Source organism: Biomphalaria glabrata, chromosome 14 (genome assembly GCF_947242115.1).
Source record: "Biomphalaria glabrata chromosome 14, xgBioGlab47.1, whole genome shotgun sequence".
NCBI classification, from domain to species: Eukaryota; Metazoa; Mollusca; class Gastropoda; family Planorbidae; genus Biomphalaria; species Biomphalaria glabrata.
Window position 1 is genome coordinate 20,344,429 of NC_074724.1, and position 25,842 is coordinate 20,370,270.

The following is a 25,842-nucleotide window of genomic DNA, read 5'->3' on the forward strand; positions in this document are numbered from 1 at the left end:
GTGACATACAGTTTTTAAAAATCATTTTCATGAATTGAAAGTACTTGCTCGCATCAGTATCTGACAGACATAAACAAGATTACATTTCCAGTTAATTCTATTTGATTGATGATTTCCTAGATATGACTTTCCTTCCTCAAATATGTCTGACCATCTGTTTTTTTTCCCTTAGAAAAAGCCAAAAATTTCTTTTAAAATGTTGAAATTATCATTTTTTTCTAATAATAAAAGCTCGAATAGGTAACTTAAAAAATGTCCAAGACTTTTCAAAAAGAATGAGCATACATATTCACACATAAATCCAATGCCAATGATTTAAAAAATTAACCTGCTTTTTTGGTCTGATTAGTTTTATAAACGTTTCGGTCTCTCTAGACGTCATCACCATCAATATCTGTACACACTACACTAGGACTACATGTGAAGGCCTACTACGACTATCTAACCAGGTTGTTAAAATCAGTTAAGACACACAGTATATTTACTTTTTGGGTAAGCAGCGTGTTGATGAATTTTTACAAAGCTTCTATCACCCCCCCCCTTTTTGTCTGTCTGGTAAAAAGGTTTTACACGTTATTTCTCCCACATCCAATCTTGGATCAAGCTGAAATTTGGCACAATCATTTCTTTTACTTGACAACACAAGTATCAATTTTAACAAATTTACCAACTAGGCAATTAACTATTGGTAATTAATTATTTTGTTTGGTAACTCGAACAGGGGAAATAAATTGTACCTGACTGAATTGGTAGTATAAGCTGAATCAGTCCCCTTTATTGGTCGCCGCTCTAAATTATATGTATATATTTAACCGTCAGGCCAGGGCCAGTAGTGCTTTTGGACGAGTTTGGCGGAATAAATCGCTTCGCCTGCCTACAAAAATCAATGTCTACCAAACAGTGGTTCTCTCAACTCTTCTATATGGACCTGAGACATAGATATTATATAGATAGCTACTGAGACTATTTGAACGCTTTCAACAAAGATGCTTAAGCTCCTTCATGGGCCTATGGTGGCAAGACCGCACTACAAACACCGAAGTCCTTGCGAACGCCGGTAAGGACAGTATAGATGGACTTCTTACGGTCCGACAGTTTCGCTGGGCAAGGCACGTATCCCGTATGAGGGAAAAACGTTACCCAAAAGCAGTGGTCGACATAACAGAGGTGCACCACGGAAACGCTTTAAAGACCAGTTTAGGCGCCATTAGCTTTAGAGGACATAGAATAAATCACCTGGTTGCATCCGGCATCAGAACGAGACAGCTGGATGTCACTCACAAAGGCTGTGGGATACACATTTGAGACCAAAAAGAAAATCCGCTGGCGAGGACAGATGCAGACGGTAGAAATAAAAATCTTTATCGACCACCAGCGGACAATGGTTATACTTGCCTTAGGTGTGGCAAAATATGTAGGTCACAGCTGGGGCTGCGTAACCACCAGAAATATTGCATTTCTCATTAAATCTTCGGACTTGAAGACAAGCCTTATTGTTATTATTAATATATATATATATATATATATATATATATATATATATATATATATATATATATATATATGCAATATTATCTTGTCATAGGTACTAGCAAGGTAGTTTGCACGTCGGCCTGGGGAAGCACGATCCACGATTTCGAATTCAGGTCGTTCCTCCTTTTTTTGTGTGTAAAATCTGACGGTAAAATCCAGACTGCTATCCCTTTGTTTATCTCTCCTCCCATTTTCCCAACTGGTCTAGTAAAGTGGTAAAGTGATAGAATCATAGCGTATTCAGAACACTAAAAACATGAAATAGCGCTAAACAAAAACAATTGGTAATAGTTATTTATCGCACAGATTTATTGTTGTTGGTCTAGATATATTAAAAATTTAATGTTAGAACTGATCCAAACTATTTGATATAATTACATTTCGTATAAGCTTTGTTTTTTTTTTATAACACACTCTGATGGCCTCATACATACACACACACCCTCATATGTTACACTGATTAGTTTCAGATGCTGTTAAACGTTATTTAATGAATCAGGGATAGAGTTAAAAACATTAAGATGAATAAAAGGTTTAAAAAATTTAAATGAATATAGGTATGTTATTTAGATTTTAGTGAATTGAAAAGTAATCTGTTTGTGACAAGTCAAAAGCTTGCTGTCAGAGTCACTCAATTTTATCACAGCATTAATTATTATTTATTTATTTTATTCTAATTATTTCCCCGTTCTATCCCCAATTTCTTCACTCGCCCCACCTTTTTCTCTTCCCACTAGACTGAGTCCACCACCTTGGCGACAACTAGGCCACGGCTTTCACTTATCTCCCTTTGATCGGGGAAAGATAAACACAGTCTCTTTGGTCTTACCCGCCGGATGTCTGACGGTCGCAGTTGACTACACCTTGGGTGGAATACAAATCACTCTTTCTTCCCCCCCCCTCTCCCACGTCTCTCTTTGATCAAAGGGATCACTCGGATCAACACGCCCCTCGACCCTCCAAGTTGCGACTCTCATCTCGAGTCAAATGTGAGAGATAATTCTTTGCCTAGGACATTTCCTGTGTCCACCCACCTCTTCCAGACCTTTATAAGGTAGGATAAGGGGGGAAATACACTCTCTCATTTCTCTCTCGCTGGCAATCGAGTCTGGACTATTTCATTTATTCTTACTCTAGAGAAATACCTGGTGGTAAGCCGAACTTAATCACAGTTCCATCTTAATTACTTTGTGTATATTTCTAAATGGATAATATCATTTGTATTTTATTATTTCATTTATGTTTAATCAGTGCATTGTGTATTTCTCACTGTCGTAAGTAGAAAACATAAACATGGCATATGTATATATTTATGTATTGCATTAATCTATTAATGCTACGTTGCTCAATTGATCGTTGATGCAACCATGTATATATTTGTACATCTTATTTTATTTCCTTTATCTCGGCTGACTGCCTTGATAATTTTACTAGCGAACTAATACTGCGCTTAGAAAAGATATATGAATTATCTCCCCTTTAGTCATTTTACTTTGAACGGACGCTCTCCCCATTCAAGCTCGCTCCTTTGTTTATGGCTGACAGCCATACCCACCCCTTTTTTTCTCTTTCCACGTGTTGATTATTTGAGATATTTATTATTTCCCCTTTTATGTACATTTTTATATTGCTACTATCAGCCATCTATTTTCCAAATCCCATTTGTCATCATCTCCCCATTCAAAAGTAATTTTCTAATCTGACGAACGCACCTCAGTCGAGGGCATTGATAGCATGAGAGACATGTCTTAACTTGTCTTTGTTTATCCGCAGTCTCCCTCAGGTGTCTGCCTAGTTGTTATTGAGTATCATCTCCTGCCTACTGGGATCTACTCAACTATTTATGAGAACACTTGTCTACTTATCCCACATCAATCAACTACTTTATTTGGTGCTAGTCAGCAATGCGATCTACTACTTTGCGATATCGACTCTACTCGCCTGCATATTCGACAGTTCACCTGTCAACTTATTAGGTACGACGTCCCTATAGACCACGTGTCTGTGCGAGACGTCACAGCTTCGCCAAACCCTCCGCAACTCACCGGACTTATCTTGCTAACAACGCTGCCCTCGGCAAATCAGCTCTGCCCGCAGTATCCTTGTGCCCACGGTAGCCGGCCACCCGCCCTACTGTGCCACTACAGATATCAGAACTTTGGATTGAGACTCCACAAGAACTGTATCACCGGCGTCCCTCTACCCGCTAGAGCGCCGCCTCCAGCTGCAGAACCTCAAGCCAGGACACAGCCAGCTGCAACTCAAGCAGGACAACCAGCTAAGTCAGAAGACAAAGTGACATACTCTCTTATTAAGTGCAAGAGTGATGATTAAATATAGTATTGATTAGAGATAGATGCAAACCCTCCCCCTTTTTATTCTTCTATGTAAATATTTATGTAAATAAATATTCTTCAATTTTTAACTATGTATCTCTCTTTCATTGCTTGTCTCGTTGCGTGCCTGCTCCCGATTTATATGCTGATGGGTCGGTATGTGATAGCTTCAAAAATAATCATCCCCTAGATGTTAAACAAGCCAAACACACGTCACACGCGAAAACCTGTGACACTGTTCAACAGAGGTTGATTGGTGTATTTGAGAATTAATGAGGTAGAGTGCTTAGTATCTAAAATCCTCCTGAGAATTATAATTGCATTTATGTATTGCATGAAATAGTGGAGCATGTGAGAAAATTTTACAAACAATTGTCGTTAATGAAGTATCCGCAATGTCAAACAAGTCAATAAAGTACTAGTTTTCTAAAGAAAAGGGAAATGAATTATTAAATATTCTGGAACTTTTCTTATCTCTATAATTTAATGCTTCAACACAAAATAGTGGTAGTAAAAACTACACATAAGCATAATCATTTTCAAATGACATTGTACCTGCATTAAAGCCAGAGGCTATGACTGTGGAGTCTAATGCTGACTGTGGTGAGAAGGAACTTGTATTGTACATCTCAGTTGTTACTGATGAACCTTATAAGATAGTGAAAAAATAAAATGTAACGCAGTTATTCTTTAATACATACTTCGACATTTAGGAATGTGACAAGGTGGATTAAGATTTGGCCGTTTTAGGTGTCTAGGGGACTTTGTGATTTGAGAACCCACACATGCACATATAATCTACAGGCACAGCGTTATAATGCAGGCAAAAACTACTATATTTAAATATAAAATTATGTACAGTTTATTATACAAAAGAAGATAATTAAAGGTGAAATGCTGTACAGTTGCTAGGATGGGATCTAGCGTATTTACATGTGTAAGTCTATCATCATTAGATTTGAGAACCAAGTGGTCTGAGTGTCATTAGGCTGGTTGCTAGCTTAAGGTCCGGTGCTGTACTGAAGAGACGGGTGTGGCTGGTGCTGACGCTGTCTGCTGGTAAGCTGGCGTACTAGATCCAGGCTCCGAGTGCAGTCCAACGTTGTATGGTTGCAGAGCTAAGCTGCGTCTACCATTCAGTCAAGCCAGTGACGAGTCTGTGGCTAGCGTTATTACTTGGACTCTTGAAGGACGAGTAGGACTGATGTCAGCAGTTCTGGTGCCAATAAATCTGGTATCAGCTTTAGGTTGCTAAGATATCAGGCGGATGTTGCCAATAAATAAAAGCTGCAACGACATGATGTATAACACTGGGAGGTAGATGCTTTTCCGTGAAGGACATCTTCAGAATGATGTAGAGAAACTATAAACTAGTTTCATGAATAGAAAAGGGAACTTACAAATAAATATTGCATCTCATCAAAGGAGACAACAATAATAATGGGGACTCCCATAAAGGGAAATAACAAACAGTAATAAGTGATATATGATAAAGTAATACAAGTGATGTTCACCAGTCACGTTGAATAGCAATTACATACATTGATGAGATAAATGAGATGAAGGGAAGGGGTGATCAACGACTGATACTCACCCATGCTTTCACATAAGTAACTATTAATTAATCAGTAATAATATACATAGGGTTCGTGCTGAGCGAGAATTCATTAGAGATAAAATAATAATGGTTAAAGAGCTAGATATATGTGGCAAAAATTGTTAATAAATTCTAGTCCAGATGGCTTGAACATTTAGCCACAGAATATATATATATATATATACACATTACTAAGTAAAATGGTTCTCAAGCATTTTACTAAGTTACATACCACCAATCCAAAGTGAAATAAGGGAATGAAAATCGTCCAGAGCTCAAGCAAGAGATAGATGGGCTCCCTGTCAGCTCTCCAGCAAGAATGACATCGGACGATGAAATTTTGTCCATATACACGTGGAGAAAGGGGGGGGGGTGAGTGGCGGGAGATAAATGCTAAGGTGGTCTAGACTATCTGGCGTCTTTTGACAAAGGGATCCCCGCTTGACCGTGACGAGAGTTTCCGGGAGATAGATATTGCGCGAGTTGAAAATCCAGGAAATTCGCCCAGGTGGTCAGAGGATATGAAGGGGGGGGGAGGTTTATCAGAGCTCGGCCAGATCAAGGGAGATTATACCTCGATCGGGGAGATCGTAGCCCAAGGTGCTGAGTTGAATGGGGCTCTTTGAAGTGACCAGCCGCTCCCCCCCCCCCACAACGGATGTTTGACAAGATAGGTAAGGGGGAGTGAACCCTTGTCAAGAGTCTAGTGTGGCACGTGTCAAGGTGGGGATAGTAAACGCAACGATGGTGCCTAGGGGGGTAGGGGTTGGATTGGAGGGGTGGTTGCTGTGTTTTTAGCGCTTGATTGGCTGAACTCCAACATAGATGAGGTTGCGTGTCAATGTGTTATGCGCCAGGAGGCCCATTGACTCCGAGTTCAGCCTGCTTTTCTTTCTGGGTGTGCTCCCATAGCATCCAAGATCATCTGCAAGGCAGCAGGTGTTTATTTTCGGAGTTTTCTCACCTAGATGAACTGTTATCCCTAGCTAACGAGTTTCATCTACCCGGGTTTAGAGTTAGAGCGCCGTATACTCGCTTTTTGCAATCATTTCCCTGGTTTTCTGAGATGTTTTTAGTAAATATTCTAACCACTGGAATACTTCACCTCATCCTCCATGACTGCAAACCAGTTGGTCCGCGGCTGTTTATTTGCTATTCACAGCTAACCCTTATATCTAAGGGTCTTTCCCCTATCCGCCACCTGGGGACGCGCTTGGTAGAAGGAGGTAGCTCCCCCAAGCTTGATTGGCTAAATTAGTAAAATTGATGATTAATAGCTTGTAAATAAATTAATTAAATGCTTAGACCTGAGTGATACCTTGAGTGAGCTAAAACGGTTTGTCACAAGGAATCAGCACTAAAAATTACCACTAGGGTCTTTTTTTTTTAAATCGATTTTTGTTTGCTTTTCTTTGTAGACCTAAATCCAATTTTTAGCGGCCCCCGAAAGGTGAATAGACGCTATTACTTGTGTATTGTCTCTCTGTCCGTCCATCCCGTTAAGATCTCAGAAACTAGCATAGAAAGTAAAAATCGGACATCATATTTTAGATCATTCAAAGTTCTGATGCAACGGCTACTTTTTTCTTTTCCAAAATTGAACAATTTAATTTTTAAAAAATTTCTATGCAAGCAGATTTTTCACAAAAATACACTTTTAAATTAAAACCTTTAGGGAGGTAAGTTTTTTACAAAGGTCACATACTCCTTCATCAATAACTCTAGCTTCATTGAGTTATTAAGGAAGGAGATCTAGATCTAGTATAGATTTAGGTAGTTCGATAAAAATGTCAAACTCAAAATACAGTAATAAAACCTATAATGTTATAGGTTGATGGGCTTGAAACAATATTTCCAACCGTACTAAATTTATCATTGTATGACAAATGGAAGGGGATATATTAATTTTTATTTGCGAGGGGAAAAGTCTTCATTTGTGTGACTCATTTCTATCTCACTACCGGAGATTAAATTAAATTGTGAAGTAGGTCAAGAATATTTTTTTTCGTGTTGCCAATTTATCTAATTTTGTAAGAACAATAAATCTTAATTATTTATTTTTTTAGTTTCTCTTGATGATGTGTAACATTTTATTAATTTCGAATTTATGGTTAAGGTTAATAATTATTATCGAAATAAATATAAGTGTAAGCTCAATGAATATACAGGAGTGGCTGAGTGGTAAAGCGCTTGGCTTCCAAACCGGAAGACTGGGATTTTTACTTTCGGGATCTTCAGGGCACCTCTGAGTCCACCCAGCTCTAATGGGTACCTGTTGTGGAAAACTAAAGGTGGTTGGTTGTTGTGCTGGCAACATGACATCCTCGTTAACCATGAACCATAACATCATCTGCCCCATATATCACTTGGTCTGATATGAGAACTTTAATTAAGAAATATATAAAAACAACTTATAATTGAAAAATTACTTTTGTTTGATAAAAATTCATTTTGAAATTTAAACTTCAAAAGAGAAAAATTAATTTAATTTTATTATTATTATTATTTTAGAGCCCAGTGATTTTATAAATTTTATTACTTTAAACAACCAAAACAAGATTATGGTTTGAATGTTTGGTCCATTCGATGGGGGCCGCTTCTATGTTTGTGTGATTACACAAACTTTCTTTGTAATCTTGTTTCTATTTAATTCTAATCTTTTTTTTTTATTTACTTCCTACAGGTGTTTTTACTTTTCTTCTTTCAATCTTAAAAATGACAGGTGATCCTTCACGGTAGAAAAACACAAACATTTTAGTGGAGAGTTTCCTATATGGTGGACTTTAAATAGCAAGTTGGTGCACATCTTGTGTGGAAGGGTTGATAAGCTTTGTTTTGAAAAAGTTCATGGATTAGTTGTGTTGCACATTTTAGCACTGCAGAATCAACATTTTAAACTTCTTCTCTATGTAATGTTTATTTTGTTGGCCATTTGGATTTCTTTGCAATTTTTGCGTCCATGACATTGTTATCCTAAAAAATCTCCAATAATGGCAAATTTCCTTTTTTTTTTCGAGAGCACGAAGGCATGTTTGTGGACAACATTATTAGGGTATGAGATTAAAGTCTTTAGCATTTAGCATTTTTATTAAAAAAAAAAAGATTAGATCCAGATAATCTATGTATAAATATGAATATTTAGAGTAACAAAAATAAAATAAATAAAAACTAGTGATCCTATTCATGTTAAATGTATATTATAAGCGCAAAGGTCTAGATTCTAATTCTTCCCGTAGACGTAGATGTAGACCAAAAAAAAATTTAAACAATTTTTACTCACGATTTCGATCCAACATGTTTGTTCTTAAATCCGACACTTTTAAAGGTACAATATTATACTTGCGTTTAATTTTTGTGAGTAATTTTCACTGATAATAAAAACACTCTGTTGGTCTTAAGATCTGAAGGTCAGTGGTCTCTGATCGTACGATAATTTTTTTATAATATTTTTTTAAAAATAGTGTTGTTCGCACAATTTAATTTTAGATTTAGACCTACATGAAAGTTGAAACGGAATTAATAACCTCAATCATAGATGATTTGTAACACTTGATTAAACAACTGATGTTTTTTGAAAGCGTCAAAGAGCCTTTCACTTAAAAATAATTCGAAAAAATCTGAAAAGTAGAAGAATGCTCATATTGTGATGTAGGTTTATTTTCTAAAGCGTATAATGGGGGAACGGAAATACTTGATATTGGTAATCTTATTTACTTGATTGGAATCAGCAAGGAAAGAGGAAAGTGGGCAGACCCGAGCAAACCTGGAAGAGGGTACTGGAATGACATGGGAGCAGATGAAGAAAGCTGCTCAGAACCGAGTTCGGTGGAGAGGTGTGGGTGCGACCCTATGCTCTTCTAGGAGTGCACAGGATTAAGTAATTCAATTAATGGGGGGTCGTATCGTTATAAAGCGGGCCTTGCGATTAGATTAATAGATACTAAAAGTCAAGTGTTTTGAGGGACGTAGGGGGCGGGGTAAGAAAAGGGAGGGGAAAGAAAAGTGATATAGAGTTCACAGGCCAGAAGTGTGTTTTGGAGGGCGATTGAAAACGGGCAGCTCCAATTAAACGTAACATATATTAGAATACACTGCGCGAAATGGTCGGGATGGTTGAAATGCGCGCTGTTTTACTAAAAGTTAAAACAAAAAGGGTTTGGAGTACGGCTAAAGTATTATATGAGCCATAGTATTATTTGAGCTAAAGTATTATTTGAGCTAAAGTATTATTTGAGCATTTTTAGGATGAAATGAGAAAAAAAGGCCCAGGTCACAAAAATATGATAGAGCCAATGAAATATTTCGAATGAGAACTGAATAGCAAAATACTACCAGACCAATTTAATTAAGGAGAATATAAGTGATACTCCCATTTAAGGGCAGGTCCATTTCAAAGTAAAATATGCTAGACTTAGAGGCCAAAGGAATGCATGGGGGGAGCGTTTAGTTTTATTTCCTTATATTGTTTGTTATAAGCAAGAAAACTGGGAGGGGTTCATAGCAAAATAAACAATACATAGTCTTCGAATAAATCAACGGGCGAAGCTGGTGGGTAATGCTAGCTACATAGACTAAAACCTCAAATTATGTAGGTGTTTATACTCAAAGACAGGCCTTATTTTATTTTAATTAATGAAAAGTTATCACGGAATCCTCATAGTGACAAAATTATAAAAAAAATGAAACAAAGCATAAGGGTTTAATAAAGAAATTGTTACAAATCAAACAAGAACATAAAACTAAAATGTTTTTTAACTTTGGTTTTACCAATATTAGAATGTCTTCTCTATTTGGGACCGGTCAACTCAAGAAAACATAGAAATTAGAACAGACGCAAGATAAAGACTTGATATTTATAACAAACGAATGTTCATTTTGATTAGAGTAACTTTATTAGTAAAACCAGTAAAATTAGAAACACTCCAGGACAAAAGAGTAAAAAGTAAAGTAACAGTATTGCAGAAAAACTGAAACATAACTTACACATACAAAAAACACAAACTAATAAAATACCCAGCCATAAAGATGAAGGCAAATATATTATTCCGTATGTTATGACTAATTCTTATTAGTGCTCCTTTTCCCCTAGTGTCCTTAGATCATGTAATGGGTTGTCTTAATCAGGCAGAAAAACCAACGACAAAGCAGAGTTTAAAGTCACTAATTAAGATGCATGACTAGATTAACATGTAGACGCACTTATATATGTACACTAAAGTTGACTAAGTCTAATCCCAAACAGAAACCCTCCACCTATGTTACGACAATAATCAACACTAACCAATCAACTAGTACTTAATTACTCCTATTTACTTCACAAAACTGAAGTCTCGGCTAACATCCTAACCATAACTAGTCTAGATCTACAATATTCTACAACGAACCCGTAACACTAAAACTAAAACGCACTTTACTACAATCTACAACCGAAACTCCTCCAAGGCTCCGTCCTGTCATGCGTCCTTTTCACGGCCTTTATAAATGACCTACCGGCTCAGCTAAAATGATGATGACAGTGTCCTTTAGAAATCCAGAACGAGCGCAACCACTATACAAAAAGTAATGCAAGAACATCTCTATAAGCTCCTCTCATACACACCAAAATGGAGGCTAGAATTAAACACCTCCAAGACGCTCGGGACTGGCATTCTCGAGCAACCTTTCAGACTCTTCCTTAACGGAGGGGCTCTCAGCATGGAGAAGCTACCCAAGTACCTGGTGTAACTTAAGATTGCAAACTAAAAATGTCTAAGCATATATTTAGGAAGTTTCAGGGAAAGCCCAGTGCCATTTTTGCAAATACTGATGGGTCGGCATCAATAGACTCTAGAAGAGCTGGCTATGGAGATACATTGACTTTCTTGGCTCAGACTCAGTTAAAGTCTTTGGACTATGTGGTGGTGTTTGCACTTTTGATGTGGAGGTTATGAAAATCTGTGAAGCCTTAAAATTCATTGACTCTCAACTCGATGAGGGACATTTCAGGGCAAAATAGATTGTTGTGGTCACTAACTCAAAACCTGTACTACAGACTTTGCGAAGCCCTTGACCATGCCCCCCCCCAATATCGACACTTTCATCATGGCTTCACACAACATAAATCAACGCCTGTAATAATGCAGTGGGTACCTTGTCACATAAGTGTGACTTTAACACCATTGTAGACTCCTTGGCCAACTAGGGAGGGTTAACTTTGCCTAACAAGCAGGCTGTGAGTTTTCATCATGCTCTGACTAAAATCCAAAAATAGAAATGGAGAAATGGTTTAAGTGCTGGAACAAGTCCCAAAAAGCCCACAGAGTCTGGGAGAGCATGAGGCGCCTTGACCTCACTTCCTCGTGGTGGAGGCTTTCATTTCTTTTTGACTGCCCCAGATTTGGTGATCTCCGTCTCGACCTGTATGGAGATATGTAATTATGTATACAATCCGCAAAACAGCGGGGTTTCTGTTCAAGACTTTTGCAAGAGAGGAATTGAGTATCTCAAGCCCTTATTCAAATGGAGTTTGATGATGATATTAGACTTCACTGGCCAAATGCATGTGTGTGTTATTAAGTACCTATTTATATTAGAGACGCACTTTAGTTGAAGGACTTTGAACGCGATACTCGGTGACTTCACGGATAATGAGGTTTAGTTTCTTTATATGTAAAGAGACATGACAAACACAAAGGGTACAGCATCTCCATATTGGCTCACTCCTTTGGCGGAAATCGTTCTCCTCATGTCAACATCCGACTTGTCTGGTCACTGATAGTGCGCACCTTCTTTCTGCACTATCTTGGATGGCGGTGCGCATGACAAAGTCATAACATTGCCCCCGTCTTAGCACTTTTCGTCCCAAAAAGAAACACTGCAGCTGAGGTTTGACAGTTCAGGTGGAGGTCGATCAGAGGGAGCCACAGGCGGCAGGGAGAGTGTTCACCACGAAGCCATCCGCATTGTTTTCCTCCAGTGCCGCTTTCTCTTTCTCCAGTTGACCAGGCTGTTGTTGCGACGATGACGTGGCCGTTTGACACACAAAGAGACAGTGTCGAGCACTGTTTTCTTCAGCACAGCCGTTGATCGGACACGCTGTCTCAGCAGACCTTCCCGACAGACGCCTCTCAACGGAGCTGCAGGTTCACATGCAGCCACGTTGCAAACAAAGTCCAATGCACCGCAGTCATCATCAGACAACAGTCTCACGTCCAGAATACAGGTCTTTTCAGTTTCAATTGGAAAATGTCTTCCTCTTGACGGCTCAGATTTAGTGGTCCGATTGACATTCATCTATGCCAATGTCGATGATGATGGTAGAAGTACATATGCCCTGTTGGTGGTTTTCTTGGCATCTAAATTCTATGTGTGATGCGCCGCACGTACAATTCATGGTAAACTTCTGGATGCAATTGTCGAGCTTCGAATTTCCTTCATAGGCACCGGAAGATAGGCAGAGGTCTTTAAAGTCCACAGCAACAGGCTTGAACGCATACCCAACGTTGTCTTGATCTGTCCGGCTCATTGAGGTACTGGTAACAGGTACAACAGGAACAAACGCTTCAGGCACATAACAGACTTCAGTTAAGGTACAGGTAACAGGTACAACAGGATCAAACGCTTCAGGCAAGTAACAGTCTTCAGTTTCTTCATTGGTCTCTTTCCGTTCGATTCGGTACATCTCGTTGAGATCATCACAGCAATCGTTGTCACGTTTCTCGTCTTGAAAGTCACAACCACAAGACTTGCCCACAACACAGACACAGACGGCGCTCCAATTCCCAGCGTCTCCGTCACCACTGTTTGTGCAGCCACAGTCTTGACCACGCAACTTCTTTACCAACGAGTCTACAGGCAACTGCTCCTTTACCAACGAGTCTACTTGAGACACCATTTTATCTACCTTTTTCCCCATACTGTTAATTTGTTCACACATTGCATCAATACCTTTATTTATCTTGCCAATAAGCTCATAAATCTCCGGTTCAATTTCAAATAGGTAGGTCTCCGGATCTTCGTCTTCATCAATTAGGGCTTGCCGGAGACGAGCTGTAAGCACCTCCTTGCTACCACCAAGCTTCAGGCGTCTGTAACGAAGTTCCTGCCTTAGCTCTTTAACTAAGAGTTGATCTAGTTGTTTCAACGATGCCATTGTGATTGAATCCTACCTCTTCTCGTTGAGACGCCTATGATCCCACTTCTGACACCAATATAATAACTGAAGGGAGGCAACTCAACGAGGACATAGACGTTTATTTACATAGAGACATGACAAACACAAAGGGCATCTGCCTTGAGTACTGCATCTCCATATTGGCTCACTCCTTTGGCGGAAATCGTTCTCCTCATGTCAACATCCGACTTGTCTGGTCACTGATAGTGCGCACCTTTTTTCTGCACTATCTTGGATGGCGGTGCGCATGACAAAGTCATAACAATATGTTATTTTATAAAATTGTCATTAAAACATGTGGGTGATAAAAATCAAGAAGCGACACAGACTCGACAAAGGCCCATTCTGTATTAAACTTAAGTTGAATCTTTCAACGGTTTGGACTTTCACATGTAGTTTTTGATGGTACTCGCAATCTTTATCTGCGATACACTCGCACAGAGTACCCAAACATCTCAGGAGCTATTCAAGTCTTACAACAGTTAAGCAACGAAAAATATATGTAACAGCATCCATTACAGTGTGTACGTGGGGAGGGGGGCATGGGCGATTCCAATTCAACTTCAATTCAGCAATGACCAAAAGTAGGTTTGGGAAGCATCGGGCCGTTTCATTGGAAGTAAAAAAAACAACAACAAAGAGTGAGGTTTCCACCAGGATACTATGTTGGAGAGCGGCATGATGCCAGGGTGCAATAAAAAAAGTGGGTTTCGGCTGTTTGTGGGAGGATTATACTTGGGAACAAGTCATCAAACGTATTTTTTTATAACAAAAGAAACGAACAAACGTCTCTCCTACGTGAAGCGATTGTGTGTCTACACTAAATCTAAATGTTGAACTACTATATATTTACTTACACCCATAGTCCATCCGTTTCTCCATAACATACATTAAAGCTCTTTCTATAGCTTGACTTATGTCTTTAAAATTCGCTCCTTCATTTCCTTCAGTCTCCACGAATTGTTTTCCCATACAAATGACCTGAAACATATTTTTTTTCTTGCATTTAAAGACATATTACCTTTTTAAAATTCCTCTTGAGATTTTGAATTCTGGGATTTTTAGGGCGCCACGGAGTTCACCCAACTCTAATGGGTACCTAATTTTACTTGGGGAAAGTACAAGCAGTTGGTCGTTCTGTTGGCCACACAAACCCTGCTCGATAACCGTTAGTCAAAGAAACAGATGACCTATAGATCGAAAGATCTGAAAAGGGAACTTTACTTTACTCTCTTATCAGCTTTCAAATTCTTATTGGTAACAAACAAAAAGTCTGAAACAAAAACCTAGACAAGGATCTCGAAAACGATTCTAAAGATTTTCCTAGAAATTTGAAAACTTATGTATATCTTTGGAAAAAGAATTACTAGCTGATTAGTCACATATGGAAAACTCCGGTTTGACGTTATACATTTTCAAAATATTATCTTCTAAATTTAAATTTGGTCTAGACAATATTTATCTTGAACAAACATACGTCAGCGAGTATTCCGTTATGGTTTTATTCAAGAGTTAAAAAAAATAAACGGACGTTCTGTCAAAGTTTGCGCACCGTCCTCTTAGTGTGGATCTGTAGGCCTATTACTACGTCCTCTTAGTGTGGATCTATAGGCCTATTACTACGTCCTCTTAGTGTGGATCTATAGGCCTATTACTAAAAGTATATTTTTAGACCTAATATCTAGATTCAGTATTCTAGTTTAGACCAAGTCTTTAAATGCTTCCATGTCTGGATCTGTATCACCAAACTACTCTGAGTAGATCTATACATGCGCGTAACCAAGATTTTGTCTCGGGGAGGGGGGAATAGGGGCGGGGTAAAAAATATTCGTTTTTTTTATCTAGCATTTTTTAGTTATTAAGAGCACAGTAATCGCTCTTACAAAAAGTTATTAGCCCTATAAAGGAGGAATTGTCTTAAAAAAACACTTTTTACAATACAATTCAAGTTAGAAATTCATGGAACCTGGAAACTGGGGGGTGGGTGGAAGATAAAGGATTGGGACCGCCTTTGAGTCTGTGTGAAACTCCTTTTGTAATCTCGCTTATATTTATTTATTTTTAGCGACCCCCGTAAGCGGAAAAGCCGCTATTAGGTTTGTGCAAAATTTTCGTCTGTCCGTCTGTCACACTCAGATCTTGAAAACTAGAAGAGATATGAAAAATATTATTTCACCATGCGATGCGACTTGAAAAGTTTAGGTGTAACCAAACCGTTAAATTTATAAAATTAATTATGCAAACGATTTTTTCATAAAAATACACCAATTCTAAAACAATTACGTAAATGTAAGGGAGGCAATGTTACAATATGCTAACAAAGATGATTAATTTCTGTGTATTTTCAGTATCACTATGTCTATTACATACATTAAATGTACAAAAAATGTTTACAACTATAAATAATAGTTAAAAGTGTTTATTTTCTGGTCAACTAGCTGCTAAAATTAAAAGAAAACATTTTTTTTGTTTATAAAGGCTAATAATGCACTGTGTATGTAAATATCACGCACATTATTATTAATTTTGTATGTTCATGTGTTAAAGTATAAAGTAGATCTTGAGGTAGACATTCATCTAGATCTAGACTAATCCAGAGTTAAAAATTGGCTTTTATAGAGTTCGTTCTGTGCTGCGTGAAGGCTTTGCTCTGCGCACGCGTGACCTTTTTTCATGAATGAATATAGGCCTAACTAAACACGGCTACGCAGCTTTAGCGAACAGCGAACGAATGTATTAAAAATGCTTTAGAAAAACAAATTTTAATTTTAATTTGATTAAAATATGAAATGAATGGACTATAATTAGTATGTTCATGTGTTAAAGCATAAAGCTATCTTTGCGAAAAGAAGTTTTATCATATTAGAGTTCAATAGGAGCTTTAGACCTAGGCCTAGGAATAGACTCAGTAGAGAGATGTGTTAAAGGGAAACTTCGATGGTTTTGACAATTTTTGATATAATATGTGTTTTGATTTACAGATAATGAATATATAATTCTTTTTTTTCTTTGCAATAATAAATTAGTAATTGATGTTTTTCCGACGTAATTTTCCTGCGCATCCAAAACAGTCAGACTTTCACCGGGTTTCTATGTGACGTCACAAATGTGTTTTAATCTATTGACTTATTGTATAACAGGAGACCATACAGCAAAGTTTACATTCTCGTAAAAGAAATATATCTTGGTCTATGCAGTTAGATCTAGGATCTTGTAAGCTAAGAAAAAATGCGTATTAAAACTAGATTTACATGCTTGACTAACCACGGCAGTCTGTATTGTCTCGCCAGACCACTAACACACAACAAACACTATCGCTTGGTTGTCTTGTCATGACCCACTACACGTAGTCTCGACTAGCCTTACACTGACCAGTTTGTTCGAATCAGTCAGACACACGATCTATTTACTTCTTGGGACAGAGAAAGGCTTAGATGAAAATGTTACTCTTTTTCTCGAGTTGATTATTCTAATGCTTTTAGATCTATCTATACATGTATATATATATGTCGTGCGCGCGTGAAGTTTTCTTTGCATTTAATATTGGTGTTTTAGCGTATAGGAAGTAGTTTCTTTTAAGTGCGTTTTGTTGTCTAGAATATTGTGTGTGTGTGTGTTTACGTCATCCTTAGTTCCCGCAAGAGAGAGAGAGCTTCGTTTGTTGGCTGGGTAGCTGGTTTTGTGTTTCCCCCTTGTAAGGGTACGTAAGTACATAGTTTTATTAAGTAGGCTGATCTTTCGGTACGGGTGTCGCTATTGAAAAGTTCTTTCTTGTAGCAGCATCGCTAGATCTAGGTTTTCTTGTCGTTTCAGGGTGTTAGGCTTTGGGCTATGGGAAAGTGTGTCGCCTTTCCGCCCTTGGAGTTTTGCAGTAACTCTTGTTGTTGAGGTATAGGGAGTTGAGGTTACGTTGGGCGCCGAGATGGAGAGTGAGCGTGAAGGTGTGTTATGGAAACTTATTGGTGTGATATTAGACTAATTATTAATTCAATGATGACTTCAATGATAGTGATGTATATGTAAATATGTTGATAACTTATAATTAATTATTATTAAATATTGTTCATGTTGACAACTGTTGTTATTCACTAACTGTTCAGTTGAAGAACTGTTATTCGATGTTCGTATTTTACATGCCATTACTTTTAGGTTCTTGTGTTATTCTGTTCAGGCTGGGGATACGGGACCATCATATCATACCCTACTTAAGCGACTAAACCCATATATATATATATTGGTCAAATCTAGTTTCTCTTTCAGTATTGTTGATGGAAGTGACGTATGAACTAGCTTAAAACAAAATCTCATAGAACCCCGTTTTGTTTTTTTGACATGTCAAGAATTTACTGACTAATTTAATAAATATAAAAGTTTCTAAGCATTTAAATAAAAAAGGTAAAATGTTTACTATTACAACTTTTTACGCAAAATTTAAATATGTCAATAACTCAAATTTGAAAAACCATCGGAGTTTCCCTTTAATGTGTAACCATTTGGTAATGTCTAATGAAAGAATGTGCATTGGGATATCTAAATTCGCAGATATAAATAACGAATTAATGTAAAAATGCTTTTGAAACACAAATTTGAAGGTTGATTTTATTAAATAATGAAATCAATAAACTATATTTTGTATTTTCATGTGTCAAAAAAAAAAAAAACAACTATGAGTGCAAAGTTTAGTTCTTAAAATTAGATCTAGATCTAAATCATTTCGATCTTTTCTCATGTCAACATTGTAAACATGTCCTAGATCCATAAAATACTATAGCTGTAATAGAGTTGGTCTTTTTTTTTGTTGATGGTCCTAAGTTTGTTTTAGGGCCACAATACATACACTACGGTCTAAGTTGGTACCCAAGGAACATTTTTGCCAAGTTTTATCAAGATTGGTCAAGCGGTTTTTATTTCTATATGGGGACATACATACGCCAAACATTCTGCTTTATATAATAGATAATTATCCGGAACAATCTATAATAGATACTTAAAACTATTTCTATGTTCTGGTGGTAAAATTAAAGGTTAACCAGATTTCAATAGCTTTTAGTCTACTTTTTTTTTTCGATATAAACGTGACAGACAGACGAACTGATAGATAAATCGCACAAAAAATGATGATTTTATCCTGATATATATATATATATTGTTACGATCATCAATAGTGCTAGATGTTACAATCAAACTTGATGTCAAAATGTCACTTTCAAGCACAATCAATGATCGTAATTGCCGAGGATCTTGAAATCGTCTTTTAATAAGATGATCGTTTAGAAGTAGCTAGATCCAGTTAATAGGATGATTATCTAGAAGTTGCCAGTTGATAAGAGGATCATCTAGAAGTTGCTAATCGCTAAGTCGATCTAAGTATATTATTATATTCAATGAAGAAACTTCTCTTCGTCTAAAACAAATGTTTTAATTCAAACCTTGGAAAAGCTATTCGCAAATAATTACAATAGTTAAATGTATTTGAATAGAACAGAATATATTTCTATTGAATAAATGATCCACACAATAATAAAATTATGTCTTCTTACTTTGAGTTCTAACACGAGAATTTAGTACATGTTATCTCTAACACGTTCCGCGCGACACTGGCGTCAATCTAGAATCTTCCCGGGCTCTAGAGCGTAATCACGTGACTAACATCTCTACACTGCAAGGCCAACCAATAAATGCAGCTCAAAGTACAATAATTAATATTTCTAACCAAACACATTCACTCCAAAACATAAGTTTGTTGCGTGATGGAATTCCTCGAGCTAACTGAAATTCTGGCTGGTAACCTTGGGCGGCTAAATATCGATACAGTGTACGTGACATGTATATATATCTTTAAATGAAATACTATAAGAACAGCATATCTATACACCCTCGCTAGCTCTCTCTCTCTCTCTCGTGTTAATAAAGACATTTTTAGTCTAACTATATAATAGGCCGTGAGACGTTATGTTTTTTTTTCTTCACGTCACATAGAATGAATTTTTTCAATAAAATGTTCTTAAGAACTCGGTGCACTAATGTTTTTTAAAGCTCGCTAACGTTCTCGTATTGTTAAAGACATTTTTAGTCTAACTAGGCCGTGTGACGTAAAGGATTTTTTTCCTTTGACGTCATATGGAATACATTCTTTAAATGAAATGTTAATAAGAACTCGGTGCACTAATGTTTTTTAAAGCTCGCCAACGTTCTCGTATAGATAAAAACACATTTTACTCTAACTAGACCGTGTGAGGTAGGCTTAAGATTTTTTTCTACTCTAGATTTTTTCCACTAGATCTAGATTTTTTACACTAAATCTATATATTTTTTTTACAATAAATCTAGATTTATGTTCTAATTATAGTCTAGTTCTAGTTAAGAATTATATAGACTAGATCAAGATCTAGATATTCAATTTCTAGATCTAAATCTAGACTTAAAGTGTAGATTTTGATTTCCATATGTCTAGATCTATTTTGCAATTTTATAATATACTGAAAACTAATTATAAGCAGGTGAGGAGGCGCTGGCGACCTTTTCTCTGCTCAACATAGATTTTTATAACAGTAGGCAGATGTTAGCGCTACTGGATGGGTTTCATCTGTGTCACCTCAGTCTGCGACCAAGGGTCTAGAGTCGCCTAAGCGACCAGACAACTAGACTAAACTAACTAAAAGAAAGCAAGAAACAAACTTACTTGAAATTAAATACTAAAAATGAAACTTTATTTACATCAGGGAAAAATAAATCAATAATAAAACCCAAACAACTAATACTAATCCAACCACTAACTAAAACCCTCTAGTCAAGAATCTACAGTATTCTACAACGGGAACTTACAACACTAAACCTAAATCTATACTAAGTAACTCCCAACAAACTCTAGTCTAGACCTTCAATCTGCAATATCCTACAACAAACCAGTAACACTGACTAAAACACAGCTTACAACTCCACAATAGAGACTAAATAGTAAATCTAAATGAACAGCCAAAAGCAATGGTACTAAATACAGCAGCGGTTAAAGCAGCAATAACACAGCAGTAATAAATGCAGTAATAATAGCCTGCAATACATAAATGCAAAACTATAAATAAAATAATAGATTCTACTAGATCTAGAGCATGAGCAACATATTCATATCGGGCTAAGCTGGGCGCCGCCATTTTTAATACAGCATGTTGGGAACAACTGCCAACTCTTTTGAAAAATATTCAAAAAATTCAAAAAAACTAAATAAAGATAGAAAGCATAATTACACATAAATAGTTGAATGAAAAAATAAAATATCTATAAACTTACAGGCCGTCCCAGGTACAGAATAATAAAATAATTACACGACAGACCACAAAGACTTTCAGCTGTCACACAGACACAGACAGAGATATTGTACTGACCACTGGTCAAATGTACACTCAATTGTTTTAAGAAAGCATGCACATAACTTTTTATACTATCCAGCACTAACCTATATAACAATATGCGGAAGTACAATTATAAAATCTGAAACTAACCTATAAAAAGAATATTCAGAACAGCTATAGCTTATGAAAATACACATTAAAAAATAGCTCTGGGAGCGCAAGCTCACATAATCTACTATTTTTAAATTGAATGTTGCATTCGGTCTATTGATAGATTATCTAGGCTTTTTTTTATTTTATCTAAATTACATTCAAATTATTCAAAATTTAGTTCTCAAATAGATATCTTTGTGATAAGGTGGAGTAGGATTTGGCCGTTTAGGGTGTCTAGGGGGTTTTATGATTTGAGAACCCACACTTGCACATATAATCTACAGGCACAGCGTTATAATGCAGGCAACAAATACTAAGATGTAAAATTATGTACAGTTTATTATACAAGAGAAATAATCAAAAGGTGAAATGCTGTTCAGTAGCTAGGATGGGATCTAGCGTATTTACATGTAAAAGTCTATCATCATTAGATTCGAGAACCAAGTGGTCTGAGTGTCATTAGACTGGTTGCTTAGCTTCGAGTCAGGTGCTGCACTGATGAGACGAGTGTGGCTGGTGCGGACGCTGTCTGCTGGTGGGCTGCGTAGTGGATCCAGGCGCCGGGTGCAGTCCAACGGTTCGTAGCTGCAGAGCTCAGCTGTGGCTACTATCAGTCAAGCCAGTGACGAGTCTGTGGCTAGCGTTGCTGCTTGGACACTTGTGAGGAATAAGCAGGGCTGGTATCTGGAGATCTGGTGCCAACAAATCTGGTATCAGCGTTAGGTTGATATGACTTCAGGCGGATGTTGCCAATAAATAAAAACACCAATCCAAAGTGAAATTAGGGAATGAAAATAGTCCAGAGCTCAAGCAAGAGATTGATGCGCTCCCTGTCAGCTCTCCAGCGTGAATGACTCGGACTGTGAAATCTTTTCCATATACACGTGGCGAGGGGTGCGGTGGGGCGATAGGCCGCAAAGGTGGTGTAGACTATCTGGTGTCATTTGATAAAGAACTCCCCGCTTGACCGAGACGAACGTTCCCGGGGATAGATATTGCATGAAGGCGCGAATTGAAAGACCCGGAGGTTGGTCCTCTCGCGTCCCTCTATCTTTCTGTCCAGGTGGTCAGAGGAAGGGGAGATTATCAGAGCTAGGCAAGATCAAGGGAGATTATACCTTGATACTGGCTAGCGCTAGACGAACAGCGTTGCCCGAGGTGTTGCGTTGAATGGACTCTTTAAAGTGACCAGCCACTCCCGGAAGGGGGGTCAACGGATGTTTGCCAAGATAGATAGAGGGAGTGTACTCTTGTCAAGAGTCTAGTGTGGCTCGTGTCAAGATGGGGAAAGTAAAATGTGACATCGGTGCCAATTGGTGAGGATTGGATTGGAGGGGTGGTGGCTGCGTTTTTAGCGCTTGATTGGCTAAATTAAAGAAAATTAATGATAAATAGAGAAATTAAAATAATTAAATGCTTGGACCTGAGTGAGAACTTGAGTGAGCTAAAACGGGTTATCACAACCTTTAGAGTGCTAAATCAGAAGTTTAGTTTATGTAGATCTACATCCCTACTAATCAATACTGAAAGATTATCTAAAATCATCAGGCTATTAGTTTGTAACCAGTTTGCTATTAAGTTAAGAGCAATGCCTGGTCGTGCGGTTAGCGTTCTGAACTGATTATCTTGATGGTCCCGGGTTGTTTGTTTGTTTGTTTTACATGTTTCGAATGTTCCTTCAGAGTTAAAGATAGTTTACTTCCTAGTCCAAACCTCCCGCAGGACGACGGGGGATGGGAACGGGGAGGGTTTGAACCAGGGACCATCGCTAAATCCGAGCGACAGTCTAGCACACAAACATCACGACCAGTCAGGGTTCATACACTGCTCGCTGCCATCCTCCGTCGTCCAGCGAGAAGTTAATTATTTTCAACTTAGAAGAACATCCGAAACATGTAAAACAAAAAAAACATTTTTTTTACAATGACAAATGAATCTTTGAAACAATATTACTTTTGACCAACAAAATTAAATTACGTCTTAAGTATTCCTTGCGAATGGACGGATCCGACAGGGATCCGACTCCAACGGGGGCCGCCTCTGAGTTTATGAGAGTTTGTCATCTTGTAAAGTTGTAAAAGGGAGGTATTAAACTTTTTAAAAAGTATTTTAAAAAAGTTTTTCTAGTTTAAATCCAACATTTACTAGTTAGTAAGAGCAAAATGATCGCTCTTCTAGATGTATAGAGTTGTTTTTTTTAAATATATTTTCAATATGTAATCTTGTTTAAGTTGTAAAAGGGAGGTATTGAACTTTTTAAAAAGTATTTTTAAAAAGTTTTTCTAGTTTAAATCCAACATTCACTAGTTAGTAAGAGCAAAGTAATCGCTCTTCTAGATGTATAGAGTTGTTTTTTTTAAATGTATTTTCAATATTTTTCTTGTTCGATATTTACATTATCTAACTTTACTATTTATATTTACTGGATACTGAAAGTGTGAATGGTTTGACTAGAACCAAAGTATTAATGCTAATTAACTTATGTGTATTAAGGGACTTGGAAGAGACCTATTAAGTAATGAAACATTTACCTCATTGACATAAGTATCCAGATCATCGTGAAGTTGTTTTCTTTCATCTTCCAAAACTTTCAATTTCAGTTCCACAAGGCTAACTTGATTTTTGGTTGCCGACATCTTGTTAAGGGCATAATCATATATACATATTACTTATGTGCCATGTCTATTGAGTATTGAAACTTTGTTTTTAGAGAAACTTTGCATTTACTTATAAGGCGAAAATATTCAAATAAATGTTTTAAGATAATCTTTCTTAAAACAATCTGGTCTCATTGGATATTTTAAAATGCATTAAATAATAACTTATTTATCGGCACATTTTGTGTGACTAAGATTGTGAGTCAAATTAATAAGGTGCTACAAAACAATTCGTCATAAAAAGCAAGTTGCCTATGATAGCTTGTATATTTCATACAAGTCTAATCGACAATGAACAAACACATTTTATATGGATTTTGTGAGCACACAATTGAAACAAATATTTAAACAAATACATTAAACAAACGGCTCTAACCATTTTTCTAGAAATTGAACAGTTGATATCTACCTTTGGGAAAGAATTACTATCTTGTTCACCAAACTGGAGAGACTTTAGTTTTACCTTTCAATTTTTCAAAGTATAATATACAATAATTCTAATTTGTCTAAAGGTCTAGAGCAGTGGTGCCCAAAATACGGCCCGCGGGCCAGATCCGGCACGCGACGTGATTTCATCGGCCCGCTGAAACGTTGGTACAGAGTGTATAAAATCCCCTCCTCCTTTTTTAAGAAAGTGACAAATTTATCTTTACCTACATTAGGGCTTTTTTCTGATGGATTGGTACCATGACATTTAAATTTGTAGGTTTATGAAATGTGTGAGCCGAAGAAACTAAAAGTGGACTTCCAATTTAGAATCTACTAGGAACAGATGTTTACTTTTTTGTGGAACATGATAATTAACCAACATATTTGTTTTGTAAAGTGTGGCAACATATAAACAGATTCTAAGACACTTTAAGTTTGAGCCGCGAATTTAAGATTATTAAACCACGCCTGAAGGATCGATGGGAATATTTACCAACAAGAGACAAGAAAATGAGTCGTTGGTAACTACAAAGTTGCTCACATTTTAAGTAGAAAAATGAATCCAGTTTTCGACGTGTAAAACTTTAGAAACAAAAAAATTAACTCTAATATCCCATTAATTAATGTAAGTCAAGGGTTCTCAACCTGTGGTTCGCGATCCGTTTGGGGGTCGAATGACCATTTGTCAGGGGTCGCCTAAGACCATCAGAAAATTTGAGGTTTTGGTCTATTTATCAGCTGAATTTTTTTTTTGTACTTAAGTTGGTATACGCTTTCATTTCTGTTAACAAAACAAAGGGACATTACTCAGATTGATTTAAATTTTATAAACTATGAAACAACCGTTTAAGATAAATATAATCAAATAAATAATGATGGTGACATATTTAGGAAGACATATTTTGTTAGTGGATGCAGATGGCACTTTGAGTTAGAGAGTGTAAGATCATTGTGTTAAGGTAGACATGTTTTTTTTTCATTGATAGTTACTTCTTTGCAAGGAGTTCTATGCATTCATTGTGTCACACTTTGACAAGGTTTTCGAGAGGCAAAGTTCTAAAAGTTTAAAAAAATATCTTCTTGCTGTTTTTTTTTAATCAGAAAGCAAAAATACAGAAATAGAGGACCTGGTAAACATCATTGTCACCTTGAATAATTAAATTTTTCAATGCGAGGAACAAATACAGTGTGCCTCGATTTGTCTGAAAAGATCCTTTCGTCCAAATGAAACATTAACTTTGGCAAACAAAACAGGATGAAAATAAAACTTAAATCTTGCCAACTGTATGTGCTTTCTGTGAGGAAACAGGGCTCTGAATCTGACAGATCGACAGATCGACTACAATGGTAATTTCTGTCAAAGAACATTTGCACTAGCGTGAAAGTGAAATTTACTAAACTTCCAAATCTACATGACATCCTGTTTACACTTTCTAGATGTCAAAGTTGAAGATGAGGTCATCAAAAGCGATGCAGCTAAAAATGTCAGTTACACAATTCTGGATCATGTGTTTGCATTCATATCTTATTTTGAGATTGTATTTCTAACAGTAGGCTTTACGGAGCAGGTTTTTCCAGCCTGTTGGTTATCAAGTCTAAATAAAGAACTAGATTTGATGCTGACGATGACATTCAT

General features: G+C 37.0%; 1 protein-coding gene across 5 annotated transcripts in view; it reads right to left on the reverse strand.

Annotated features, from left to right (window-relative positions):
- The window catches only part of LOC106073216 (filamin A-interacting protein 1-like), a 67,693-nt gene that overhangs the window by 30,506 nt on the left and 11,345 nt on the right, over positions 1-25,842 (reverse strand). Inside the window, exons 2-4 of one of the 5 annotated variants that reach the window (XM_056010280.1) lie at positions 23,652-23,756; positions 14,476-14,599; positions 4,425-4,517 (exon numbers count right to left, since the gene is read on the reverse strand). In XM_056010280.1, the coding sequence (XP_055866255.1) occupies positions 4,425-4,517; positions 14,476-14,599; positions 23,652-23,756 (322 nt within the window). Of the gene's footprint in view, positions 1-4,424; positions 4,518-8,746; positions 8,778-14,475; positions 14,600-23,651; positions 23,760-25,842 lie in introns of those variants that run through there. The other 4 variants (XM_056010281.1, XM_056010282.1, XM_056010284.1 and 1 more) reach the window with 4 other exon arrangements.